Here is a 25,335-nt window from a genome sequence, read left to right on the forward strand (position 1 = left end):
CAGCTTTTTTCGTGGGGGGGGGGGGGACACCAATGACAAGGCAAAATGCACAATGCTAAACAAACCACCAATTTTCATTTATTGCAATCCAAGACAAGGAAAATGCACTAGTTAGGAAAACTGCAGAAATCACTATAAAATATGGACAAGTTGCAATAATAAGATCTCTTATACCTGCAAGATTTTCAGCAGCAAACCTAAGGCAAACTGCTTTGAGTTCTGTGGCATGGTAACGGTCAGCTAAAGCAAGAGTTCTGGAAACAGAGTTCACCGAGATATCTTTGCAAAGATGAGATTCGCACACCCGCCTGAGTCTTGTTAAATCATACCGATCAGCTGCTGCTAGCAGTTTCGCTGTCAATGTATTGGTCACAGAAGGAATAGAAGAAGAACTAGTATCTTCTATCTCTTCATCTACAAGAGAATCTCTGTATATGAAGTGCAACATAGCCTGTTTCATGCCACAAGAATATATATATCAAAAAGAAGGGTGAGTGAGAATTTCATGTTTTGTTCTGAAGAAATTTGATCTTTTTCTGCCAAAACACGGAAGTTATTTTGGAGAAACAAATACAGCAAGAGAGATGGAGCAATGCCACTATTTGAGGCAATAAGAAATTCTGTTTTCTTCGACAGCACAAGAAAACCCAATTTAAAATAAAATGATTAACAAAGTAAAAAAGAAAAATGAAATTGATGCTCACTTTAAAGACCCTGGGTTCCATATCTGTGACAACAATCTCCTGCTTATCGCCCATCAGTTCATCAAACAATTCAGTGCGAAATACAGGAGAACGAGCAGTTAATACCAGCTTATGGGCATGAAATTTTTCACCAGCCACAATGAAAACAACATCAGAGCCTTCCATATTCTCTAATAGCATTCCAAAGTGTGATCCCATATCAGAATCTGGAACCTGGATTGGCTGTAAGCTCGAGATATCAATTGTAGATCGAACAACTCCCACAGTGCAATTGATTTTCAAACAGTCATCCTTGAGATAATCTGAATTCTCAAGTAAAGCTCGTCTAAAGAAACGTTTGTATCCCCTGCATACACATAGATAAACAACATAGCAAATTTTGTCTTAAGTTGTAACAGCAAATATTAGGCTTAAAGTAAAAGGGAAAAATAAAGCTCGATTAGGCCTACACAAATTCTAGTTTGTATTTTTTCTTTCATTCATGCCAAAGAATAGAAAATTTCAAGAAAGGCAGAAACCTAATAATAGAGCATGTGCCAATAAAGGAAATGCATCACTGTCAGCAAGTACCTAATATTGCCCCTAAATACTTCGACTCGGTTAGATCTAAGTTGCTCAGACTCGGGTGTCCGTATCCCCGAATCTTAAAAGCTAAACACTCTACCCTCCCCGGACCCACCTGTGGGATTCCACTTGGTATGTTGTTGTTGTATCTAAGATAAAATTATGACGCCAGATTGGGGAAGGGGATGAGGTTTGGATTAGGATCTGGGGGGGACAAGTAATGAGAGTAGGGATAAATCCATGCGACTTGCTTTTCCTACTTTTACTATGAAAGTCATTTTCCTTATTTCCAATAAGCTTGCTTTCCTAAAGAAAATATTTTCCAAAAGTTTTTACCAATCGAATAAGAGAAAATACCATACCGAACACGCCCTGATATGGGGTAAAGATGACAATTAGTAAGTAATAAAGAATTTATTTATTTCATGCAATTGGTCGATAAAAAAAGATATGATTTCCTTCTAAGAGGCAACACAAATGCACCAAAGGAACATTCTTAGTAATTTCTTTAGACTTTATTAATTATTCCATCAAATGTATGAATAATATTTTATTCCTATTTACTCAATATTTCGTAAAAACTTATATCTATGTTTTATTAAGCATTCTTTGCAGACATACTTGGCATTTTACTGAAAGTTAAGACCTTTATTTGAGAAGGGAAAGGGAAAGAAAGGAGAAAGTATTTATGAAGGAAAGGTAAGTTGGAATTAGCTAACTTATCATTAATTATCATAAATAATAATTAGTTGGAATAAACGGCGTTTAATTTGATAAATATAATGTCCAATTGTAAAATTCAGGTATTATCATATAACCTTATGTGAGAACTAACAAAAAAGGTGATGAAATTCTATATATAAAAAATGGTCTATAAAACACATTGTGTTGCCAGGGGCTGAGGCATAAGGGTACGGGGGGATTCAATTGAACCCTATTCGTTGATAATTTATACTACATATGTAAATAGGGGGGGAAAAGTTGTATCTATATAAGTTGTTAAATCCCCTTGGCATACAAAATAAAAATAAATTGATCACCATTATTGAATTATGACTCTTCCACTGATTGTTATGCTATGCAATGTTACGATTACAACATACCAAGGTACTCTATCACAAGCTTTTGTATTTATAGTAATTTTTTTAACTTAATCTTTCAAAAAAAAAATTGTGAAGGAAATATCATAAAATCTACTATATATATTGATAATATTCTTATAAATCTCATATTTGAAAAAAAACAATAGCTCCCAAAAATGATATATGACTTGATTTTAGAATTAAGGGAATAATTACTAAATAATAGTTATTGATATTTAAGAATTAATTAAAACACAAACATAATAGTGTGAAGGTGCAAAACAAAGAAATAACTTCAATGTCGAAATATACTGACAAAAGAAGTTGGGGAAGTGAAGAAGTAAATGAGTTAATAATTTATTTATGTTTTTGTACATATCATCTACTCTCTCCATTCACTTGTACTTGACCATTTTGAACTTTGCACGTCCCATAAAAACAATGATTAATATGAGCATTTTACTGCAATATCCATACTAATTAATGTTTAGCCTTAGATCATGAGAAATGATTTGGGATATAAGCAATTAATGCTAAAGGTAAGACGTGAAAAAAATATGTTTATCTATTGATATGCCAAAAGTGACGAGTAAAAGTGAAAATATAATTTTAGTATAGTCGACAAGTAAGAGTGAATGAAGGAGTAAAAAAGTTGAGATTTTAATGACAGAGAAGGTTATAATGTTACACTCTATACAAATTGTACTTGATTGCATTGTTACAACATACACAGAATTAATATTAAAAGGACGAGTAGAAATCAACTTTCTATCTTCATCCATGGATTCTTTATTCATACTTATTCAATTGGAAGTTTTGATCCAATTTATATTACTTTTTCATTTTATTTTTACAAAAAAATCAAGTAATGCTATTTTTTATTATTTCATTAAATTATATTTTAAAAATAATATACAACTTGTTTTGGTACAGAAAGAAAAAACAAATTTTACCGCAAACTGGTAGTGAATAGGAATGAAGATTTCACATTATTTTTCAAATTTGATACAATTATCCTCTTAACTCGATAATTTGCTTAACTTCACTTACAACAGAAAGTCTCCAGAGAGACGAGAGAGAGTTGTTCGCATGGTAAGCACCCCTTACTTTCAACCCGAAGGTTGTGAGTTTGAGCTTACCAAAGCATAGCTGGCTCTGAAGCCTGCTATGAAAAGGAGTGTTGCAGTAGGTAGACAACCAGTGTAATATCATCTAACTATAGTTAATACTCCTAATACCGAATCCTGACTAAAGTGGATGGAAATATAATTATACCCGACCCCAACCAATTTCTCTCACAACTTCACATAAGGCAGAGGAGTTTGATCATTTTTGGGGCAATGGTGGAGGAATAGAGGCATACTAGATTTACAACAACAACATACCCAATGAAATCCCACAAGGGGGATCTAAACAACATACTTGATTTGATTGAACAAAATTCTAATCAACACAATTGGAACTAATACTTCCCAGAAAGCTCATAAATAGCAGCTGCAACAGCACATCTTTCACATAAACCAATACAATAAAACAACAACAACAATAAAGCATGAAATTCACTGCAAATTAAAGCTAAATTACATAAGCTAAAAAGAATCCAAAAAAAAAAATCTCAAAACTTTACCACTGCCCCAAAGCTCGGCATCAAATTAAAACTAAATTAACAGGAGTTAAAGCAAATTACCACATGCTGCCGCGGTATTTCAATGTATACGGTCCACTTTCAAGTGACCGATCAAAATGACTATGAACCTTATGCTTCCCTTTACCACTCTGATCAACCAACGTCAATTCAAACAAAGCCCTAACATCCGTTCCTTCACTCGCCAACGCAATAAAAAGTGACACATACGTTGAATTATCCTCAGGGTTTTTCCCATCAGGATAAAAGTAAATAGCCCATTGATGTCCACCAACGGTGAAATTATCACTCGCGATGTGTTTCCCAACTCCCATTCCTTTAGCCAATGAATACCCCTGAATCACAAACCGGTGTGAACCGTTTACCGTTTCCGTCACCGACCGAGAACTCGTCGCCCGGGTTAACGGACTCGTGTCGGAGACGTGGGTGATTATCGGCTGCTCCGACATTGTGAATTGTGGATTTTTTTGGTTCGTTAGGGTTTGGAAAAGGGAAAATTCATGGAAGAAGGGGACTTAGAGGGAATTAATTGGAAAGTTTAGGGCAAAAAATGGGAAGATTGAGAATGAAAATTTGATTTAGGGTTTTGGATTTTGTTCCAAAGATAGAAAGGGAAAATAATGGTCGGAGATTTTCGAATTAATTGGGTGGCGTTAAGAACTTTGAGAGGAAAAATTTGGAAAGTATTGAGTACTACGAAAATATGTTTTATGACATACTTTTTTGTCTTTTTTTTTTTGACGGACTAATTTAGATTCATGTTAGGTAAAAATTCATTCGGAGATATCGTTTTCAATGGAAAAAAAAATTCATATTCAATATTCGAACTTGAAACCTCTAATTAAGGGGTTGATTAAGGAAGAAACAAAGTCATTCACTACACCACATTCTCTAGTGGTTTCTGTGTATTTTTTTTTATTTTTTTTGTTGATGACAAGGAAAACCCGCAGCTGACAAGAGAAACCCGCAGCCGCTATCCTTTGGGTGCGCACATGGTAAAATCCCCGCTCCTATGCAATAGCTCGCAAACCACATAGGAGAAGTAACCTACACTAGGCAAGCCCGGTGCAACGAGCTCGACTCAGAAGGCAAACCCCTTGCTTTCGCTGGCAAGGGGTTTCGAACTTGAGACCTCCAACATGGAAGTCCCAAGCCCAAACCACTGGGCCATCCCGAAGGGTGTTTCTGTGTCTATTTTTATTAGGTAACTTGCCGAAATTTCACTAACTTATGAGTTAATTACATAGATATATGCTAGTATGTTAGTTTGTGATATTACGAATCTTATTATATTTTGGTGTGTCGAGATACACAGGATACATGAGGTCAAAATTAGGTGTAATTTGTTCTAGATGCATGGTATCCAAGTGGACTCGCATGTATCTGGGATACATAAACAAATCTCGTTCGCCACTCACATATCTCACTCGTATATCTGGTGTCCGAATACATGTGAATCACACCAAATATATGTAAATAGTGAGTATCTACTAACTAGTATGATTCACATTTATCTGACTTAAAAATTGGTACGGGATTGTTAGATATTGAGGTAAATTATAATTATATCAAACTATGAAGATAATTATAAATATGATAGAAATATTTGTGTAATTATATAATTTCTCCAAATTTACTCATGTTTCACTTGACTAAGTATTTACTAATTAGTAATAAAATGATAAGTTTATTATATCATATTTAAAATATAATAAATTTATTAGTTACAATATTTATGATTAGTAACAAAAGTAAATTATAAATTAAATTATAAATTGTCCTTCAATTTTTAAATTACATAAATAAAAGTAAAATATTTATTTTTAATATATTGAACAGGTAGTCTGGACAGGAGAAATTACTTTTCTATTTTGGTGCATGAAAATTTTCAAGTGATAATGTATTTGAGGTATTAATAATCAGGTTAAATATTTATTCATATATGATATTTATATTAAATCGTGTAAATTTGTTATAGTTAAATTATTTAATAATGTGGGGATCCATGTTAATTAATTGTGATTTAACTTTAAGCGGTATATAAAAATATATATCATGAATTTATTAGCGTAGGTAAACATATATGAAATTAACCATTTATTAGTGATGTTGAAAGATGACATAGGATTCATATGAACTTACTAATTTCTCTCTCCCCCCCCCCAACAACCGCGCGCTCTCTCTCTCTATATATATATAATTCACTAAATATTTTTAAATATTTAATCATTAATCTAATTATTATTATCTATTCGTTTTAAATCAGTATAATTTTCAGTTGTTTGGTAGAATGTATTAGAAAAAATAATGTATGAATTAATTTTCTATATTGATAGTATCTTGTTTGAAATACTTTTTCAACCTATATATAACTAATGTTATGCACTCTATTGTGAACTAAAATGTGTATTAGTAGTACATGAAAATTCAGGATTTTGGTAGTAATGCAAGAGTTTTTAATGCATGCATTAGCATGATTAAAGACACAATTGTCCCTAAAACCTTTTTTTTTACATATATTTCACCATATTTGTGGAAGATATTTTTATAAAAAAAATTTATAGAAATTATGTCATGCATGTTATTTTTAATACGTCAAACCAAATAATGCATTATAATGCAAACATAACTAATACAAACATTACTAATACCAATACATTGTTGGGTTTTAAAGGTGTGAACAAATGAAAGATTGTGACTCTCCTGAAGGGTTGCGACTATGTCGAAGGGTTGTGACCTTTATGAAAGCTTGTGTCCTTTCTAAAAAGTTGTGACCGTTTGAATGGTTGTGCCTTTTCCAAAGTGTTGTGACCTTTCTGAAAGGTTGTCCTCTTTCCGAAAAGTTGTGACATTTACCCTTTGTTGACTATAAATAGAGAGACTTTCTTTTATTTTTCTACACTGAATTCTTCCCTTATTTTGCATACATTTATTACAAAACAAAAGCAATCGATCGTGTCTGTGTGTGTGATTCGTTGCTGTCATTTTGAGTTCGTTGAAATTATCGAAGTTTCAGGTACCACTACTTCTTTAATGGTTAATCCGTTTTATCTTGTGAGGAATTAATATGCAAACTTGGGAACTTGAGGGGATTAAATTTCTTGAGGACATACAGTGGGTTATGTGGACTCGAATAGTTCTTTGTTTTTTATTTTTTCATCTTTTATTATTTCTGGTTTGTTAATCTAAATACAAGAGGTAACATACATCAAACCAAACAATGAATTATAATTTAAAGATGTAGTTTAAGTTGGAGGTATAGTTAATGATGTTTTTTTTTGCCAAGAATTCTTAATAGGTGTTTGGACATGTGATTTCATATCACGCTATGAAATTATGAGATGAAATCAACGTTTGGATATGCGATCGTACATGATTTCATATCATGAGATGAAATTTCAAATTCTCCAAAAAGAACGATTTGGAAATTTCAATTCATGATTTTGAAATTTTCATATACAACAATTAATCCACAATTTATATTTTGTAAAAACAACCCCACGTTTATATCTACTAATTATTTATTTCATATAAACAAAATTTATAATTCATATCACTATTTTTTAAATCAATTGTATATCATATAACGATTATTCTCACCAACATAAAATTTATTATTACTTCAAATCAATTCTTAATTTGCTATTTATATTCACCAACTTCATTATTTTTTATCAAATTTATTTACCAATCAAATGACTAACAAATGGCTACAAGAAACAATGTTTGTTCATCTTCTCGATGATATGATCGAGAAATGCAAGTTCAACGTGAGAAGATTGTATGTTCTACGTGGGAGGAGTATATTAAAGTCTACTCCATTTGTCCCATATTAGTTGTGAATTATACTAAAAACAGTTGTCCCATAATAGTTTATCACCTTACTAATTCAAGAAAGTATTAATTAAATTTTCCCTTTATTACTCTTACAATTAACTTCTTTGAAAATGTTCACATTTGTTTTGTAAAATTTCCAATAAGTTTTTTAAGGGTTGAATTAGTAAAATAATCTTCTTGTTTATGATTTCTTAAGCACCATGCAAAATGAGAAGTGATCAATTAATATGCGACGTAGGGAGTAGTAAACTACAACTAATGTTCAATTTTATCTTTTTATTTAATTAAGTTTGATCAATAAATGTTGTATCTTTTTAGAATAGCTTTGAGATAGTACTGTTGGGATTTATGCAGTTTTGATAATTGACAAAGAAATATGAAACACGTCAGTCAATATGGTCCAAAGGTACACTGTAAGAGCAGCTGAATTCGAAAAAACTTTTAAGATGAATAAAGACAAGAGTGAAGAAATAAAGAAATGGATAATGCTAATTTCGTGAGAAAGCCCAAGGAAGTAATCATCTGATGGATTGAAGAGAAAGAATCAATGAGTTCGATTTGAAGAAGGAGTCTAAAGAGGCAAGGAGTTTCACTTAAAGTAGAACTCTTCAAATTACTGCTGAATTGAAGTGTTGGAGTTTGACTACAATACAAAAGAATCAATGAATGTAATTTGAAGAAGGAGTCTAAAGAAGCAAGAAGTTTGAATTGAAGAAGGAGTCTTACTTGAAGTGGAGCTCTAAGTCAAGAGAGTTCAAGTCAATGAGGAGTTTGAAGTGAACAATAATGCTATGAAGAATTGTGCTTAAATAGAAGTGAAGTCGTTCAGAATACTTGTGCACTTACAGAGCAAAAAGAGCAATTGAGAAATTGACTTCGCAAGTGCTACCAGCGAACTGAAGGAACACATCGAAGAACTTGATCCTTTTACAGAGTTTATGTGTTAAGAGTTTTTCTTTGTGAATGAGTCTTGGTGTAATCTTAGTTCAGTGAGTTATAAACTGAACTAGGAGTGTTGTCTTCAGGTTATGATAACTCGAAGAGTTGAGAACACATACCTTGGGAGGTTTGTGTTGAAGATTAGGAATTAGAGTTAGTTCCAAGGATTATTAGAGTTGTAATCTAAATCCATAACTTGAAGTTAAGGAATTAGAGTTAGTTCTGTAGGTTGCAAAGTTTGTAATCTATTTTCTGTGGAGGCTCAGTGATTTAGTGAAGTTGGAGTTAAATCCTATAGGGGTACAGGTCGTGGTTTTTCACATTTTTTGAGCCGGGTGTTTTCCACATAAAAATATTATATTTTTACTTACTGCTTTGTTGGGACACGTTAGGTAACCTGTTTCACACTTAGGCAAAACGTTAAAATCAACAAATTACTAAGTCATGCAGACTAACAGACAGTGTATTGTGCGATTTTATAAACTTTTTGCTTATTTGACATGATTGTATAAAAAGAGTTGAGACAATTTTAATAGTCTTACAACTTATGAGATTTTTTTTAATGTTTATGAAAAAACATACAACATAAAAAGTCTAAATTGCATGTCCAAACAAAATTTTAACTACATATTATGATTTTATATCACGATTTTATATCGCATGGCCAAATAAATCCAAATTTTAATTAGGCACCTGTGCTAATTGAGGACATGAATACAATTTTTATCGTGAAAAAGGGTAAAAGAATAACTTTAAATTATGTGAAATAGAACAAATATAATTTTCATTAATAAGTTGTTCAAAAAATGTCCATATTATTTATAATTTAACTCAAATAAAAATCATATATCATATATATAAAAGAGAATCTTAGGCTCGCCTATGTGGCATCACCACAAACAAGGATTCCCTTTTAATTTATTTATTTCCAAAACTAGTCTTCCCCTTTCATGAAAAATTGTGACTTTAATGAAATGTTGTAACATTTATGAAAGTTTGTGACTTTTGCAAAGAGTTGTGACCTTTCTAATAAAGACACAATAAATATTTGTTCACACTACACTTTGTTGTCTATAAATAGAGGAGTTTCCTCTCATTTTAAAACAATAAAAATTTGAACTTCTTCTTCTTCTTCTTCTGCGCAATTAAATATTTGTGTACTTTGCTCCTGTTGAGTGGCTCACTGACACCATCATTTTTATATCATTACACTGGTGAATAAAATCATTTCATCCTGAGAGGATCTATTTCTTTAAACCTCGGGTACTAGAGGAAAATAATTTCCTTAAGGAGACACTCTACATTCAGTGGGCTCGATTTTTTCCTTTCTATTTCATTTTATTGTTAGGTATATTTTTTTTACCGTCATTAATTTATGCTTATGATATTAATTGTTATTTTTGAGTACATGTTTTAAACTTTGTTGTTTATGTTTCTTCAAAGTTATTATTATAACTATTTGTTAGTACGGACTCTATGTAAATCCAACTACTGCAGATTCATAAATAACTTTTTATAAAAAACATTTTTTTACAACATTCTCCAAAGAAATCTTTTCTTCTCCAAAAGATCAAGCCTAAAAATTTATATGATTTTTTCGTTGTTGTCATAATAATGTTAATATTAACAGGAGTAAAAAAATAATAGAAAGTCAAATGATAGAATTAAAACTAGCAATTAATTACAATTGTATGATACACAATGATGACTATTCTCTAGCACCAAAGTACTTTTTTGAACTTTTTTCCCATTATCCCTTACTTCTCATTTACCCTTTTCAAGGATCCTTAATGTTTTGTTTGTGCACAACTTCAATTCCAAAATATTATCATAAATATATTAGGGATAAGGGTCTGAAAAATAACCCAACTTTGGTCGGATTTGCTTTTGCGATACTAAACTTTCATGAGGACCTATTACCTCCCTAGACTATTTAATACCGTATTTTTAAACATATATATTTGTCCACGTGGACATAAAAAATAATGCAAAATTATAAATAGTAATGTGTCCACGCGGGCACATATATACCTTTAAAATACACTATTAAATAGTTCAGGGGGTAAAAATACGGTATTAAATAATCTAGGGAGGTAATATGTCCTTATGAAAGTTTAGTATCGCAACAACAAATTCGACCAAAGTTGGGGTATTTTCAAACCCTTATCCCAATATATTACATATGAAATTTGAATTTCGGAAGATTGCATTTTAATTTTAAAGCACATAATGACTACATATTACTTATTGGCATATCATATGATTATAGAACCGTTGCTCTTGATAAACACATTATGTATATATATATATAATATTTAATATTTTGAAACTAATTGACAGTGTTATAGTAACGAAGTTTGCAAAGAAGAAGATTGAGAAAAATATTTATTTGACTCTCTAATTAAAGACACTATGTAACCATGCATACAAATGATAAAAATAAACTAACCATTGTAAAATTTCAAAAGCAAATTAATGAATTTGTAAAATGAAACTATGTAAACTAGGAGAAAATAGTGTTATGATTTGTAATTTTGCCTTTTCTTTTAATATGGAAAACTACAATTGAATAACCTCTTTACTCTTAAAAGTAAATTTATATAAATATATTATAACATCAAAATACAAGAAAAGTTCTATTCTAATAAATTTTAAAGAAGAATTTTCTAACCGTGCGAAGTGCGGGCACATTTACTAGTATATATATAAAAGAAAATCTTTGGCCCGCCTATGTGGCGCTACCACAAACTAGGATTCTTTTTTAATTTATTTAGAGAAAATGGTCTAACCCCCCCCCCCCCCCCCAACCTATATCCAAAATCCCAACTACACACTCCAACTTCACGGGTTCCTATTACCCCCCTGAACTTCATATTTCTCTATTTTCTACACACTTAAACGCTAACCTATCATATGAGGTGTTCTCACACCCCTTAGGCGCGTAAGGATGTATCTAAAACACATTATCTACATTTTGGAATCCACGTGTAAGTCCAAATCAACCTAAAATTAAGGCTTTCAATTACAACTTGCATTTCTAAGCTTTTTTTCTCCCACAAATCTTCCATCTTCTTCCTTTCTGCTGCCATTTAAAAAGCTTGAAGCTTGGGAGCGATTGTCTTTCATTTCAAAGCTTCAATGGTAACTTCCATTTCAAAGCTTGAACCTTTAGAATTTCTAATCTTCTCTAAAAAAATCGTTATTAGATTCAAGGTTCAAAGTTATTTTCCTCACTCATAAATATAAAATTGCAAAGTCAACTAGATCTAGCTATGGTGCTTGAGATTTTTTCTCCATGTCAATGCCCAAAAATAAGTTATTTCCCTCTTCAATTCATAAATATAGAACCACAACGTATGTACACCCATTCTTTTCACCTTCCTCCAACTCCTTCACCATTACATATGAACTTGAAGATTTACTGATTTAGAAAATACCAATTTGCAAGATCCATTTTTTCATTTAAAGATCGATTTTATTTATTTTTTAAAAGATTACATCACATGATAAATGATATTGTTAAAATTATATGGGTGGCGGAGCAAGTAATCTTGAAAGGAATAATTTTTGGGTCACTGTGACTTGCATTACTTGCTAAGAATAATGTAGAATAAGAAGAAGAAATGTTGATATTCAATTGAAGAGTAGACATGTTGTTGGTTAAAAGAATAAGTTAAAAAAAAGTGGGGGTCTACTGGCAATCTGAAAATAAAATTGAAGAAAGTGGGCCCACCTAGCGCGTGTATACAAGCATATGTGTATATCTGGTAATGACAAAAGTTGAGCGTTTAAGGGTTATAAAATATACAAAAATAAAAGGTTCAGGGGGGTAATAGGACCCCCGTAAAGTTTAGGTGTGTAGTTGATAATTGACTAATAGATTGAGGAGTCATTTGACCATTTTCTCATTTATTTATTTTCAAAACTAGCCTTCCACTTTCATGAAAAGTTGTGACTTTTATGAAAAATTGTGACTTTTATCAAAAGTTGTGACTATTATGAAATATTGTGACTTTTATGAAAAGTTGCAATTTTTATGAAAAGTTATGGCTTTTATGAAAGATTGTGACCTTTCCTAAGGGTTGTAACTTTTCCAAAGAGTTGTGACTTTTCCGATAATGCACAAAATGCATTTGTTCACACTACTCTTTGTTGTCTATAAATTGAGGCATTTCCTCTCATTTTAAAACAACGAAAATTCTACACGTCTTCTTCTTCTGCACAATTAAATATTCGTGTACTTCGTTCTTAGCTCACTGACACCATTATTTTTGTATTAATACACTGGTGAATAAAATCGTTGTATCCTGAGAGGATTTATTCCTTTAAACCTCAGGTACTAGAGGGGAATAATTTCCTTAAGAGGACATTGTGCATTAGTGAGCTAGATTTTTCCCTTTCTGTTTCATTTTATTGTTACATATCCTGGTATGTTTTTTTTACAGTCATTAATTTATGCTTATGCTATTAATTGTTATTTTTAGTACATGTTTTAAATTTTGTTGTTTATGTTTCTGCAAAGTTATTGTTATAAGTATTTATTAGTATAGATTAAATAGCACACATTAATTGAGTATTCACGCAAGTTTTCTCTACTAAAATTGTTGAAAGTATAATTAAAAATATTCCTTAAAGATCTATATTATCATCTCTTGAAGACAAAATTCAAATTTGGTATGCCATTGTAAGGACATAAAGACCTTAAAATTTTTATCGCACCTTGATGTGTGAAGTAAATTAGGAAAATAAGACAAGAATTAATTAACTTTTGAAATCGGTTCAAGGATGTGCCGGATGACCTATAGAGGAGTATGACTAGACTGGAGCCTCTATTAATCCCAAAGACAGTATGGACAAATTCTCAAGTTTACTGCAAGTTGTAAATACTTTTCTTGAAGTAATAAATCTGTTTCTTGACACTACGATTGGAATAGAAGTGTAGTTTCAAATTAAACTTCATTACTCTGGTATGTTGATTTAAAAAAAAACACTCAAACAAACTGAATAGTTTTGTATAATATTTTTCCCTTTCAAGTATATATATAATAAGTTGAATTGTTGTCCAATATGATACATTCTCCCTTTAATTTTCCATTTTAATAATTATTTATGATACATTTAAATGGGGAAGTTTAAAATGATATATGTAATGCAAAATGTAGGGCTGAAATTTCTACACGTAAGAATTAGAATATTTTTTCACTTTTTTTGCCCTTTAAAATTTATAACGATTATTTATTTATTAGAAAATTTAATATCTGAGGCTGATATTCATTTGACTCCCCAAAAATATCAAATAGTAACACTTCCTGGAGGCAAAAAGATAAATTATAAAATCAAATTAAAGATATTCCACGATATCAAATTCCCGCGCCTGGCGCGGATAATTTTAGTAGTATAATTTACTTTGAAACACTAAAAAAAAGCTTATATGTGTTATCAAACACAAACAACATTTTTTTTAAATAAATTTTGAAAGTGGAAAATAAAGGAAAATCCATCTCTATTGAAAGAAAAGGATAGAAAACCAATAAAAAAATTTCATTTCTTGGAATATTTATCTTGTTTAGGATTATTTATTTATCTTTTTGGAGCAATTTTTGGAAAAAAGAAAAAAAATATTGGAGCTATTTATAAATCTTTTCTAAAACCCTCTCTACCTTATAGTGGCAAGTACTAGTTCATCGACTCATTTGGAGTGTTAAGAGTTCAAAGAAAATGGGCGAAAAAGGAGGAACCCAAATCTCAACTAACACAAATAAGATGATAACTGTTGAAGAAGCACTTGAGATTGTGCTAAATGTAGCTCAGCGGCTGCCGCCTGTGTCTTTACCTATTCATGAGGTTTCAGGCAAAGTTTTGGCTGAGGATATCACTGCGCCTGACCCTCTTCCTCCATATCCGGCATCTATAAAGGTACTATTTTTTCACACTTATCTACTGTTTTATCAAATGGGTATTGCTCAGTATTGGAAAATGTGGTATATGTTAGTGTTAATCGACTTTTTTTGGTGTTTAGTTGTTGAATTTTGGAATTAATGCCATGGGTTTTCTGGGAAAGTTGTTATCTTTCTGTAGTTGATGCCCCTTTTCCCAGGTTGGGGTGCCTAGACTGTTGGGGGTTGGAAGGGTTAGGTGTAGGGGCGGAGCAAGGTAGGCCAAGGGGTTCATTCGGACTTCCTTTGGTGGAAAATTACATGTTTATATGGGGATTAAATGCTGAACCCCCTTTGGCTTCTTGGTGTGTTCACATTTCATAATTTGAACACCTTTAGTGAAAATTCTGGCTCCGCCACTAGTTAGGTGGCAAAAAAAGGATAATTGTCCTTATATGGGCCACCTGATGGTTAAGAGGCCACCATTTGAATGACAGTATCATGAGTTCCAAATCTGGTGGCCTTTTAGTTACTGCTGTCCAAATGGGTTTTCATCTACCCTTGAATCAATGATCAACTAGCCTCGTTTAATATAGATGGGATTGACAAAGAAAATGGACTTTTGAGGCAATTTGACCCAAAAAGCTAGCTCGTGTGGTGAGGATTGCTCAAGATCAAATGGAGATAAAAACCCATTCGTGGGAGGGTTAGGTAGCGAAGGAAGGATAATTTCCATTTATGGACAACCTGATGGTTAAGAGGCCGCTGTTTGAATGAAAGTATCATGAGTTCCAAATCTGGTGGCCTTTTGGTTATTGCTATCAAAATGGTTTTCATCTACCCTTGACCCTTAAATCAATCTATCAACTAGGCCTCGTTTAGAATAGATGGGATTGGTAAATGGACTTTGAGGCTAATTTGACCAAAAAATGCTAGCTTGTGTGGTGAGGATTGCTCAAGATCATAAGGAGATAAAAACCCTTTCAATCCGCGAATGTGTGACACATAACAACATTAACTATGTCTATAGCTCTATATGAATCTTCTATAGACCAACTTCCTTTATTCAGGCCCCAAAAATGAGTTTGCTTCATAGAAGAGCAATCAATCAGAGTCCACAATAAAGGGGTACGGTTATGGTATTGTGTACCTAAACTAGTCAACTTATGATGATCCTCTACCTAGTACTTGAGTAACTATGTTAAATTAACAAGAATTCAAATTGATGGTTGGCTTGCTCCTTTTTTCCAATGATGGTCAAGAAGGATTTCTCAGTTTCCCACTTCTAAACTTGATGGATGATGTCCCTTCCCTATACTTTTCTCTGCTTAATGGAGTCGGGTCTCATTTGTTTGCACTTAATGAAGGTCTGAATGTTAATTATTAAGATCTCAATCATTAAATACATTGTTTTTTTTTTTTTGGGTTTCAAGGTTAATCATTCAAATTTTAATTATTGTATGCATTTGTTTATTATTTTTATGTTACGATAGTAAGTCTAAATAGATTTGAATGAATAGCACCTAGAATGAAGTTATAATATTATTAAAAGGCTATCTATTCAAGGTTTTTTTCAAAGAAGACATTGCACCATTGTTCCATCCACTTCCACTATTAAACCACCACTAATGCCACCGCCCACCATTATCAACTACCATCACTGCCACCACCCATGATTGTCAATACTACCACCATTCACAGCCACCATCCTCAGTCACAACTGCCACACTACCATCCACCACCCACAATTTACAACCACCATCCTCAGCACAAACGCCACCGCGCCAATCACTACAGTCAATTGTCACAACCACCAGCCACAAGTTATAATCATCACAACCAATCACCACTACCACAACAACTACCAATCACTACTGACAATCACTGCCATCAACCACCACTCTCACCACCGCCATTGTCACTTACTACAATTCTCATCCGATACTACCAATTACCAACATAGACTACCATCGACCACCGTTAATCACTATTGCCAGCCAAAATCACCACTAGCTACAACCTATAACCACAATTATCAACCAACCACCATTCTCACAACTTGTTTGGATGGTTGTTACATATTGTTTCATGATGTATTTATGCTATATTGTTTGGTGAACACACCATTGAATAGATTTTATCAATTTCGTCTTTTCGAATTGTCATGCACTAGCAATTTCAAGGATAAACTTATAATATTACAAAAAAGCAGGATACGAGATATAATTACTAAAAAATAAACTGGATAAAGGATAATATAGGATTATTAAATACTTAGTGAGAGAAAAATTAAGGTGATGATACAATCACACCAAATAGGTAGTTACATAAAATGGGACTTAAAATTTAAACAACAACCCAAGTTAATATTGTATTTAAGATAGCATTACAATACAATGAGTAACAAACCATACAAACAAGCTGTCAGTCGGCACCCACAAACGCCATTGTTAACCATCTCCACCACCAACCATATAATTTTTGTAATATTTTTTGATATAGCATTAGATTAAATTAGTATTTCATTTGAATTTATATTTGTTATTTTTTGAATAACGACAAATTTTATACATTCAGATTTTGAGAAAACAAACAATCTTAATTATTTAGAATTTCAGATCTTAATATAACGTCTTAATCTTAATGCATATCTTAATATTCAAATGGTTATTTGGATTAACACGTTTTAATCTTAGTAAATAAACGAGGCCTTAATTCACAAGCACTATTCGAACTCGTGATTTGCACCTTATACACATTCCACAATGTACTATCTTTACTGCTGAAGCAACCCCCGAGGGCCTTGGTTGTTGGCTTTATTTGGGCCATAATTAAAGCTTAAGAATAATACTAGGACCAAAGGGCATTGGAAATCCACGAAACCATCACAATTATAAAAAAATGGCCACACACCATCACTTAGGTAAGGGAAAAGATTATCTATAAATGCCTGTTTACATTTTGTTCATTAAAAATTTCCTACTTACTTTGAATTAGTGCTGAATAAGCATGGCGATTCTAGAAGTTGTACTTATTAAGCTCTAATGGTGAAATAGCACTGTGAAGCTGATGAATTTTCCGGTGATAGAAAAATTCAGAAAATGAGAGATGTCAGCTTGTTCAAGGAGTATTTTTTACTATCAATGGGCTTTGATTTAGCGAGGGGTGGGGGGTAAATTGACGATACATGATAAACTTGAGATTAAGACAGATACGAGATAGAATTAGTATCAGTTTGGAAGATGAAAGAAAAATGGGAGATGGCTAAAGATATAAATTGATGAGACTGAATGTTTATATATTTACTTAAGTTGGAAGTAGAAAATAGCTCAACAGAAGGCATCTTGATAAATAGTTTCTTTTATGTTGTTGCCTCCCTCTTTTAGGGGTATGATTAACTTTCTTTTGGGTGGACTTGTTGCAGGACGGGTATGCTGTTGTTGCCGCTGATGGACCTGGTGAATATACTGTAATTACTGAATCAAGAGCAGGAAATGATGCACTTGGTGTGACGGTTACTCCTGGGACTGTTGCATATGTAACGACTGGAGGTCTGTTTGTTCAGATATTGTGGTTTCTTTGATAGTGTTAGTTCTATACCTTTATCCATGGTCAATATATTTGCTCTTGTTGATCTTGGTAAAATATTTAGAGATATATCTAAAAACAAGCAAAAAAACATCCTTATAGGGAAGCATTGATGTTTGACATCTAACTGTAACATATATTGTGTCGTTGGAAGATTGTGTTGTTGGTAGATGCTGGTGTGACCACTTGTTAGATGCCGCGTTCAGACTGAAATTCCATTTTATTGAAGCTCTAGGGATAAAGTTGAGGCAGGACATGTCATATAGGGAAAGTCCAGCTTCAAATCCGACTTCTAACTCCCTCATCTTAGAGTTCTTGTTAGAGCAGAAATAAGGCACAGAGCAAAAAAAAATCTAAATTGGCCTTGGGGTTTTCTAGAAAACCTCTACTCTTATTAGGCATGAAAGCTCCTATTAAATGATATCCTCAGTGATAGTCAGGCTCTGCCTTGAGCTTCAGGGTGTGAGTTTTGTGGCTTGATATCATTGAAATTGAAAGGATAATAGAATTGTTAAGGTTTGGGCAATTATCTTGTTAAAAGATTTATTCGATGTTTACTACTACCATTTATGTTGTCTTAGGATATATGTCTGAAGAGTCACAGTTATGTGCTGAATCTATATGCATGTCTGCTTGTTCTGAGACTGAAGTCATTTTATTGGGATATGGACTGAGACTTCATAATTAACCAAACTCCCTGTAATGAAATTTACAAGAATGTTATTTTACCCCTAAGAAACCAACCAATGAGGAAATTCTCAACTGTCAATATTATGCAAAAATAAAGAACCCAAGGCATAAATCACTCAAAAATACAAGTGAGCTTGAATGAAACAATAAATCGAAAAAAAAACTAAACATAATATTTAAGTAACTAAGACCATATTGAAGATTAAAACAGAGAGAATAAAAATACAACTGTAACGAAACAAATTTTGATGTCAGAATCGACGAGAAACAACAAGAACTCAATCGCTAGAACTCGAACAGGAACCAGAACTCAAACTCCCAAATTTCAAAGCTTTTCTTTTTCTTTTTAAGTAACGAAATTGTTGTATTATCTCTATCTTTTTATATCTGTATTCTTAATTCTGAAAATCCTCCTCTTTGTGTTGTTGTGTGTATGCATTTATTTATTTTGTGTTGTGTGTTCTATCTGTGTTCTTGATTCTGAAAATAACCTCTTTGTGTTGCTCTGTGTATGTATTCATATAATTAATGCAGATTCAGTTGGTGGTATTAAACTTCACATAATTGATGTAGCCTTTGGGTTGTAGTATTAAATTCTGCATTGCAAATACAGTATAAATTTTGCAGGAATCTATGTATTATTTTAGCTGGAATAGAATGTGGAATAAAAATACATGTGTTAGCTATACATGAGTTAGATTAGCTAAAGACAAAATGCACCTAAAATAAGCAATCCATGCATAACCCACGCTCACTAAATATTTTTTACATTATTGTTCGCTGCACACAATCTCCACATTATTATTCACGCAACAATTCCTGCATTATAGTCCTCGCACAATTAGTCCCAAACCAAATTAACCCTTAACATATTATTAACTTATTGTAACTGGAGTTTGTAGCTCACAAGCCCCTTGAAGATAATGAGCAATCAATCTGGTCCAGTTCGTTGGATGTAATTTCTATTTTGATGGGTTTAGAAGCTAGATGACTCTATTTCTCTTGACTAATGGTCATCCAACTAGTACTGTCTTGGGTTTCAATTGATGTTTCCATGCTGTACACCTATCCAGGTCCAGTGCCTGACGGTGCTGATGCTGTTGTGCAAGTAGAGGACACTGAATCAATTTCAGTTGCTTCAGCTGAACGGAAGCAAGTGCGAATATTGAAGCAAACTAGCCCTGGAGTTGATGTTCGTGCAGTGGTAAGAACTTGATGCCATACCTGCGGTATGTCTTATTTATGCCTTGGGAGAATAGAGTTCGGATTGTAGAACAGTTTTATTGTTGGTTTGATGCGTTTTTCTGTTTTCTGGAAAATAATGTCTGTTTGAATATCGTTTTGGAATTTGTTGCTTGTAGGCTGGAAGAATTTTTTTTTTAAGAAGCAACTTTTTGATAGTGTTCCATTCTCTGTAAAGCAAAACATTTTTTTTTGTATAGGAAACAACTGGTTTTTTTTTAAAACAAACAGATGAAGTAGTGGAGATTAATTGGACAATCATTTTACCATGTGATCCAAAAGCTATTTTACTTATATGGATGTCTGTGTTGATTGCAAGCTAGTGTGAATGACTAATGTGGCAGAACGACTTCCCATTTCTGGATGGTTGATCAGTAGAAGTCTGGATACTGGCATGAAAATTTTCAGAAAAATAATCCACATAGTTTAGTAAGTGCTATTATCTGTTGAAGTGATTAGTTGTATTAACTAGAGCCTGTAAATCCCAGCAGAGACAAAAACCACTTGGTGTTTCTTCTCATCTGTCTAAGCTTTGGTGGACAGAGTTACCCAGTACCTGTGCTGGTGAGAGGTAGCAGGTATCCAGGGGAATTAGTCGAGGTGGGCTCAAGCTGGCCTCCTGGCACCACCGTCATAAAAAGATGAAAATGAATTCATACAATGTCTGGCAATGAGCTGCACCCTCAGACCTAACGATACATTAAGCTGATTGAAGTCTATTGCTGTCCTACTGCTGATTGGTGTGGCTATAATGAATTTGTGCTACCCCGGGGTAGTCCATACGAGGGACAAGTGAGCTTAATAGGCATGTTGGTCTTTTTGCATGTCTGAACTAGGGACAGCTTACAGCCTAATAGTGCATGTTAACTTGTTATCTTTTGCTCAAATATGACAACCCACTGATTTCGAGTCAAGTCAGTCTTACTGCATCTTCATAGAATTCTTGACCCCTGAGAGCCGTGAACTGCATATTCTAATATTCTTTGGGATACTGCTTATTTGAGAACCGTTCTCCTTGTAGCTGCTTAAATTTTATTATTCGGGTGTTCTTGTTGAGAAGGATGCTATAGGCCTTGAAATTGAAACCATTGCTTTCAATTACTTACTTCATATGACTACCACCATGATTGCTAAGTTGGTTCTTTTCAACTGCATTACAATTGTCTTTTCCAGGGATCTGACATTGCACAGGGTACTATCGTACTGAAATCTGGAGAGCGATTAGGTGCTGCAGAAATTGGTCTACTCGCTACAGTAGGTGTTGTCGCAGTGAAGGTATTTGTTTTATTTCCTTGTAGTTTAAATGTTATAACCCAGAATGTCTGCCTATATCTTCCTTTTTTCCGTGCCAATTCTTGTGCAATCATGTTGCGTTTGGATTGCTGATAAACAGGTGTACCCCAGTCCAACAATTGGTGTCTTATCAACAGGGGATGAGCTTGTAGAACCAACAGTTGGGAGATTAAATCGTGGTCAGGTTGTAGAAGCTACTATGATATTCTTTTCTTCTAAAAACAATATTTGATGCTCCTTATCAAAAAAATAATTTAAAAAAACATCTGATGTTTACGGTAGCAACTCAGTTTGCCATGATAATGACACTTTTGTCTGCATTAGTTTGTGACTTCAAAAGAAGCATCTTCATCCAAGTATCTGTTTTCACTAAAAAAAACTTTATAATAAAGTTAACATTTGGTCATAGTACTTTTGTGATTCGATCAAGAACTATTTTGGACAGAGTATTTCTACCCCAAAGCTATTAGATCCTCTAAATGAATTGGGAAGTACTTTTGTCAAAAAGCACCTCTCCGAGAAAGGGCTCCCTGTGGGTGATTGAATAGGTCAAACCTATGAACTTATGGTGAATAAACAACAGAAGCAATCTTGAGGCATGAATTTCACAAGAATCCATGTGAAGGTCCTGTAATGCTATCTTATGAAACAATCTTGTTTCCTTGCATCATTATGATGGTTAGAGAACTGTTATGTGGGACAGTGTAGCACTCTTTCAAGCCAAATACACCAGACAGTAGCAAGCACAGCATGCTTCCATAAGAAAACTTTCCTTCTCTACTAAGACCAAAAGCACTAGTGTTGATTAAAAGAACTCAAACTGCTGAAAACTGTGATTATGTAAAAAAAAACTGTGATTTTAGGTCTACCTTTGGTTTCTAAATTGCAAACGGAACACTGTATTAGGTGTAGACATTCACCTCTGGTGTATTTTACTTAATTTCAATTTATCATAAGCAGATCAGGGACTCCAACCGTGCAATGATCCTAACTGCTGCAACACAGCATCAGTGCAAAGTTCTTGATCTTGGTATAGCTCGTGATGATGAGCAGGAGATCGAGAGGATATTAGACAATGCATTTGCTTCTGGAATTGACATCCTTCTCTCCTCTGGAGGTGTTTCCATGGGAGACCGGGATTTTGTGAAGCCTTTACTTCAAAAGAAAGGGAGAGTATTATTTCAGAAGGTAATGCTCGCAATATCTGTATACAGATTTTGGAAGCTTATATTTTCATAAGGTAATACTCCCTGTGTATGTTTATAGGATTGAGCTGGGAGTTTTGTACATATATGTATATCTGGGTGTTTTTTGTTTGTATCGACACACATCTTGTGTCTATAAATTCAAAAAATAATTACTTACTGGCTTTCTTTGCAAACCAGGTTCTCATGAAACCAGGAAAGCCTCTCACATTTGCTGAGATCCTTCCCAGATCATCTGACAGGACTTCCAGTAAGATTCTTGCATTTGGGCTACCTGGAAATCCTGTGAGCTGTTTGGTCTGTTTCCATCTCTTTGTGGTTCCAGCCATTAGGCACCTCTCTGGGTGGGCAAACCCACATCTTCCAAGGTTGCCAAGAGTTGATAGAAGAAGTCCTCTTCTCTCTCTTTCCCTCAATCCTTTTTCTATTCAATTTTTGGTTGATTTATGGCTGTCCAATCTCAGTAAAGCAGTATCCATTTCTAACAATTGTAGAGTGCAAGCTCGTCTAAAGCATTCAATAAAGACAGATCCTCACCGTTCAGAATTCCATCGAGCTGTTATCTCCTGGCAGTTGAATGATGGGTTGGATTATCAAGGGTAAGCATTATATTTTCTGTTTTTGTTTCTCTTTCTTCCAGAACATGCAGTTCCATCCAACTATAATCCTTCAAGGGTAAATTTTTGAAGTTTAGTACTTCATACCATTTTCCAAATTAGATTGATCAAAATATCATTTTCCAATTGCACTTACTGGTGTCATAGATGCTGGTTCTCTTGGGTTTTTTTAATCTAAGAAGCTCCCTTCTTGTTTACTCTGTCTGATGTATCACATATTGCAAATGGTAGAAGTGCGTGATATATGAGCTTATTCAGTAAATTAAAAATCAGTTGATGTGGATGCTATTCTTTTTACTTTGCTTTGTGGGTTTGAATGTACAATATTTCAATAAATCCATAATTTGACGTATTTGTAATGATATACTTTCATGCCTCCCTATGTTTGTTTTTCATAAAACACGGTTCATAGGTCACTAGATTGTGCCTTTTTTGCTTCTTTCACTGTTTGCCTGTAAAATCCTAGCTTTCTCAGATTGTGTTAGGGATGGATTCTAGTGTAACTGTACATACCGTGAAATGGGATATTGTGGGACTGTATCCACGCAGCATTGCTTTAAAGACTTGTATGTCGAGGTAGGGACGAGATGTAAGTTTAGAGAACCTCCAGTTTTATATTACTCTTAGTTTGCCTTATAAGATAATTTAGTTGTTATTGGAATCAAATGGGTCTGAATCACCTTGTAGAAGATTCATTTAGTCAACCCCAAGTAGAGCAGTTGATTGATATTTTGTTTTGCGGAAGAGGGAAGAGGGATCAAGTTGAAGTTGTCCAAGAGGAAGTTAAAAGAGAAGGTAATTTGCAATGCATTACAAGGTGAAGATTATGAATATGCTGCAATGAGGGACCTAAGCTAATCTAGTTACTGGCAGGCAATCCCAACTCATCTGCATGATATTATAGGTTTTCAAGTAAAATGTTTTTCTGAAGAACTGTTTTTCTTTGAATCTGCTATAAGGCAAACTTTTATTAATTAAGGTGATTAGATTTAGTAAATCTTTCATTGAAGGGAACTCAGGAGTATGAAGACCCAATATTAAATCAAGTATAATACCTCATTCATGCTCTTTTAGCAGACTGTTGCAGTGGCCAGTGAATGACATCAAAAGCTTCTTTCCCCTCTTTATGATTTACAGGTTCATAGCTGAGAGTACAGGTCATCAAATTAGCAGTCGACTGCTTAGTATGAAGTCAGCCAATGCTTTGTTAGAGCTTCCAGCTTCAGAAACTTCACTACCTGCTGGTGCTTCAGTGTCTGCAATTCTAATTTCTGATATAAGCAATTTCCCTGGGAGCAGGAATCTGCAATTGACAGACTTAAGTAGCACCCAACAAGAACATAAGCTAGCAGCTGCAGATGCTGGCAGTTCTGAAGTGTCTGAATTCAAGGTAGCGATTCTTACAGTAAGTGATACTGTTGCCACAGGATTGGGACCTGATCGCAGGTAATTTCTAAGTAGGAAGCTGCTCCTCTGTTTTTTTCATTTGTATCAAGTTGCTCAGTTGTTTTGAACTTATGTTCCATACATACCAATGTTTCTTAATGTCTTATTATCGAGGGCAATCCCATATTTCCTTATTCTTTTGATTATTTTTCTTGTCCCTTATTTCCTTATTCTTTTGATTATTTTTCTTGCCCCTTATTTCCTTATTCTTCTGCATTCATGCTGATAGGTTAGAGGAAAGAGTGCATTACTTGCATTTTGTATGCTATATCTTGTTAGCTAGTAATTTTTTAGTGACATGCGTATCCCATATAATTTCTCATTGATGTGCTTAGATTGGTTGTCTTGAGATAGAAAGAGGGAATTAAGACCATTTTGGCGTGTTCTTATATATTAACCAGTAAATTCTTTAAAAAAGCACATCCTGAGTTGTTCTTGGATGAGAATTTTTCAATCTAATTTAAAACCAACTTCATTTATGAGATGCATAGAGTGGTCATCGTGAAGACCATCAGTGACTCCTCGTTTCTCTACTCACTAGGGGATTCTCCTCAGCTAGCCGTCTAACGAAAGAGTGACATGTTTTTCAAACTTCATAATGAAACCC

The 25,335-nt window shown here is 33.6% G+C and overlaps 2 protein-coding genes across 2 annotated transcripts in view; one reads left to right on the forward strand and one right to left on the reverse strand.

Moving 5' to 3' along the window:
* The window catches only part of LOC102599562 (BTB/POZ and MATH domain-containing protein 4-like), a 7,934-nt gene extending 3,261 nt beyond the window's left edge, over positions 1-4,673 (reverse strand). Inside the window, exons 1-3 of the mRNA XM_006362666.2 lie at positions 4,038-4,673; positions 705-1,050; positions 175-451 (exon numbers count right to left, since the gene is read on the reverse strand). Of these exons, the coding sequence (XP_006362728.1) occupies positions 175-451; positions 705-1,050; positions 4,038-4,444 (1,030 nt within the window). The 5' untranslated portion in view covers positions 4,445-4,673. The remainder of the gene's footprint in view (positions 1-174; positions 452-704; positions 1,051-4,037) is intronic.
* Positions 4,674-14,423: 9,750 nt separating this feature from the next.
* Positions 14,424-25,335, forward strand: part of LOC102599886 (molybdopterin biosynthesis protein CNX1) — an 18,419-nt gene continuing 7,507 nt past the window's right edge. Inside the window, exons 1-9 of the mRNA XM_006362668.2 lie at positions 14,424-14,687; positions 18,072-18,198; positions 19,999-20,129; positions 21,341-21,442; positions 21,561-21,644; positions 22,421-22,648; positions 22,846-23,033; positions 23,160-23,264; positions 24,420-24,728. Of these exons, the coding sequence (XP_006362730.1) occupies positions 14,490-14,687; positions 18,072-18,198; positions 19,999-20,129; positions 21,341-21,442; positions 21,561-21,644; positions 22,421-22,648; positions 22,846-23,033; positions 23,160-23,264; positions 24,420-24,728 (1,472 nt within the window). The 5' untranslated portion in view covers positions 14,424-14,489. The remainder of the gene's footprint in view (positions 14,688-18,071; positions 18,199-19,998; positions 20,130-21,340; positions 21,443-21,560; positions 21,645-22,420; positions 22,649-22,845; positions 23,034-23,159; positions 23,265-24,419; positions 24,729-25,335) is intronic.

Source organism: Solanum tuberosum, unplaced genomic scaffold (genome assembly GCF_000226075.1).
Source record: "Solanum tuberosum cultivar DM 1-3 516 R44 unplaced genomic scaffold, SolTub_3.0 scf00412, whole genome shotgun sequence".
NCBI lineage: Eukaryota > Viridiplantae > Streptophyta > Magnoliopsida > Solanales > Solanaceae > Solanum > Solanum tuberosum.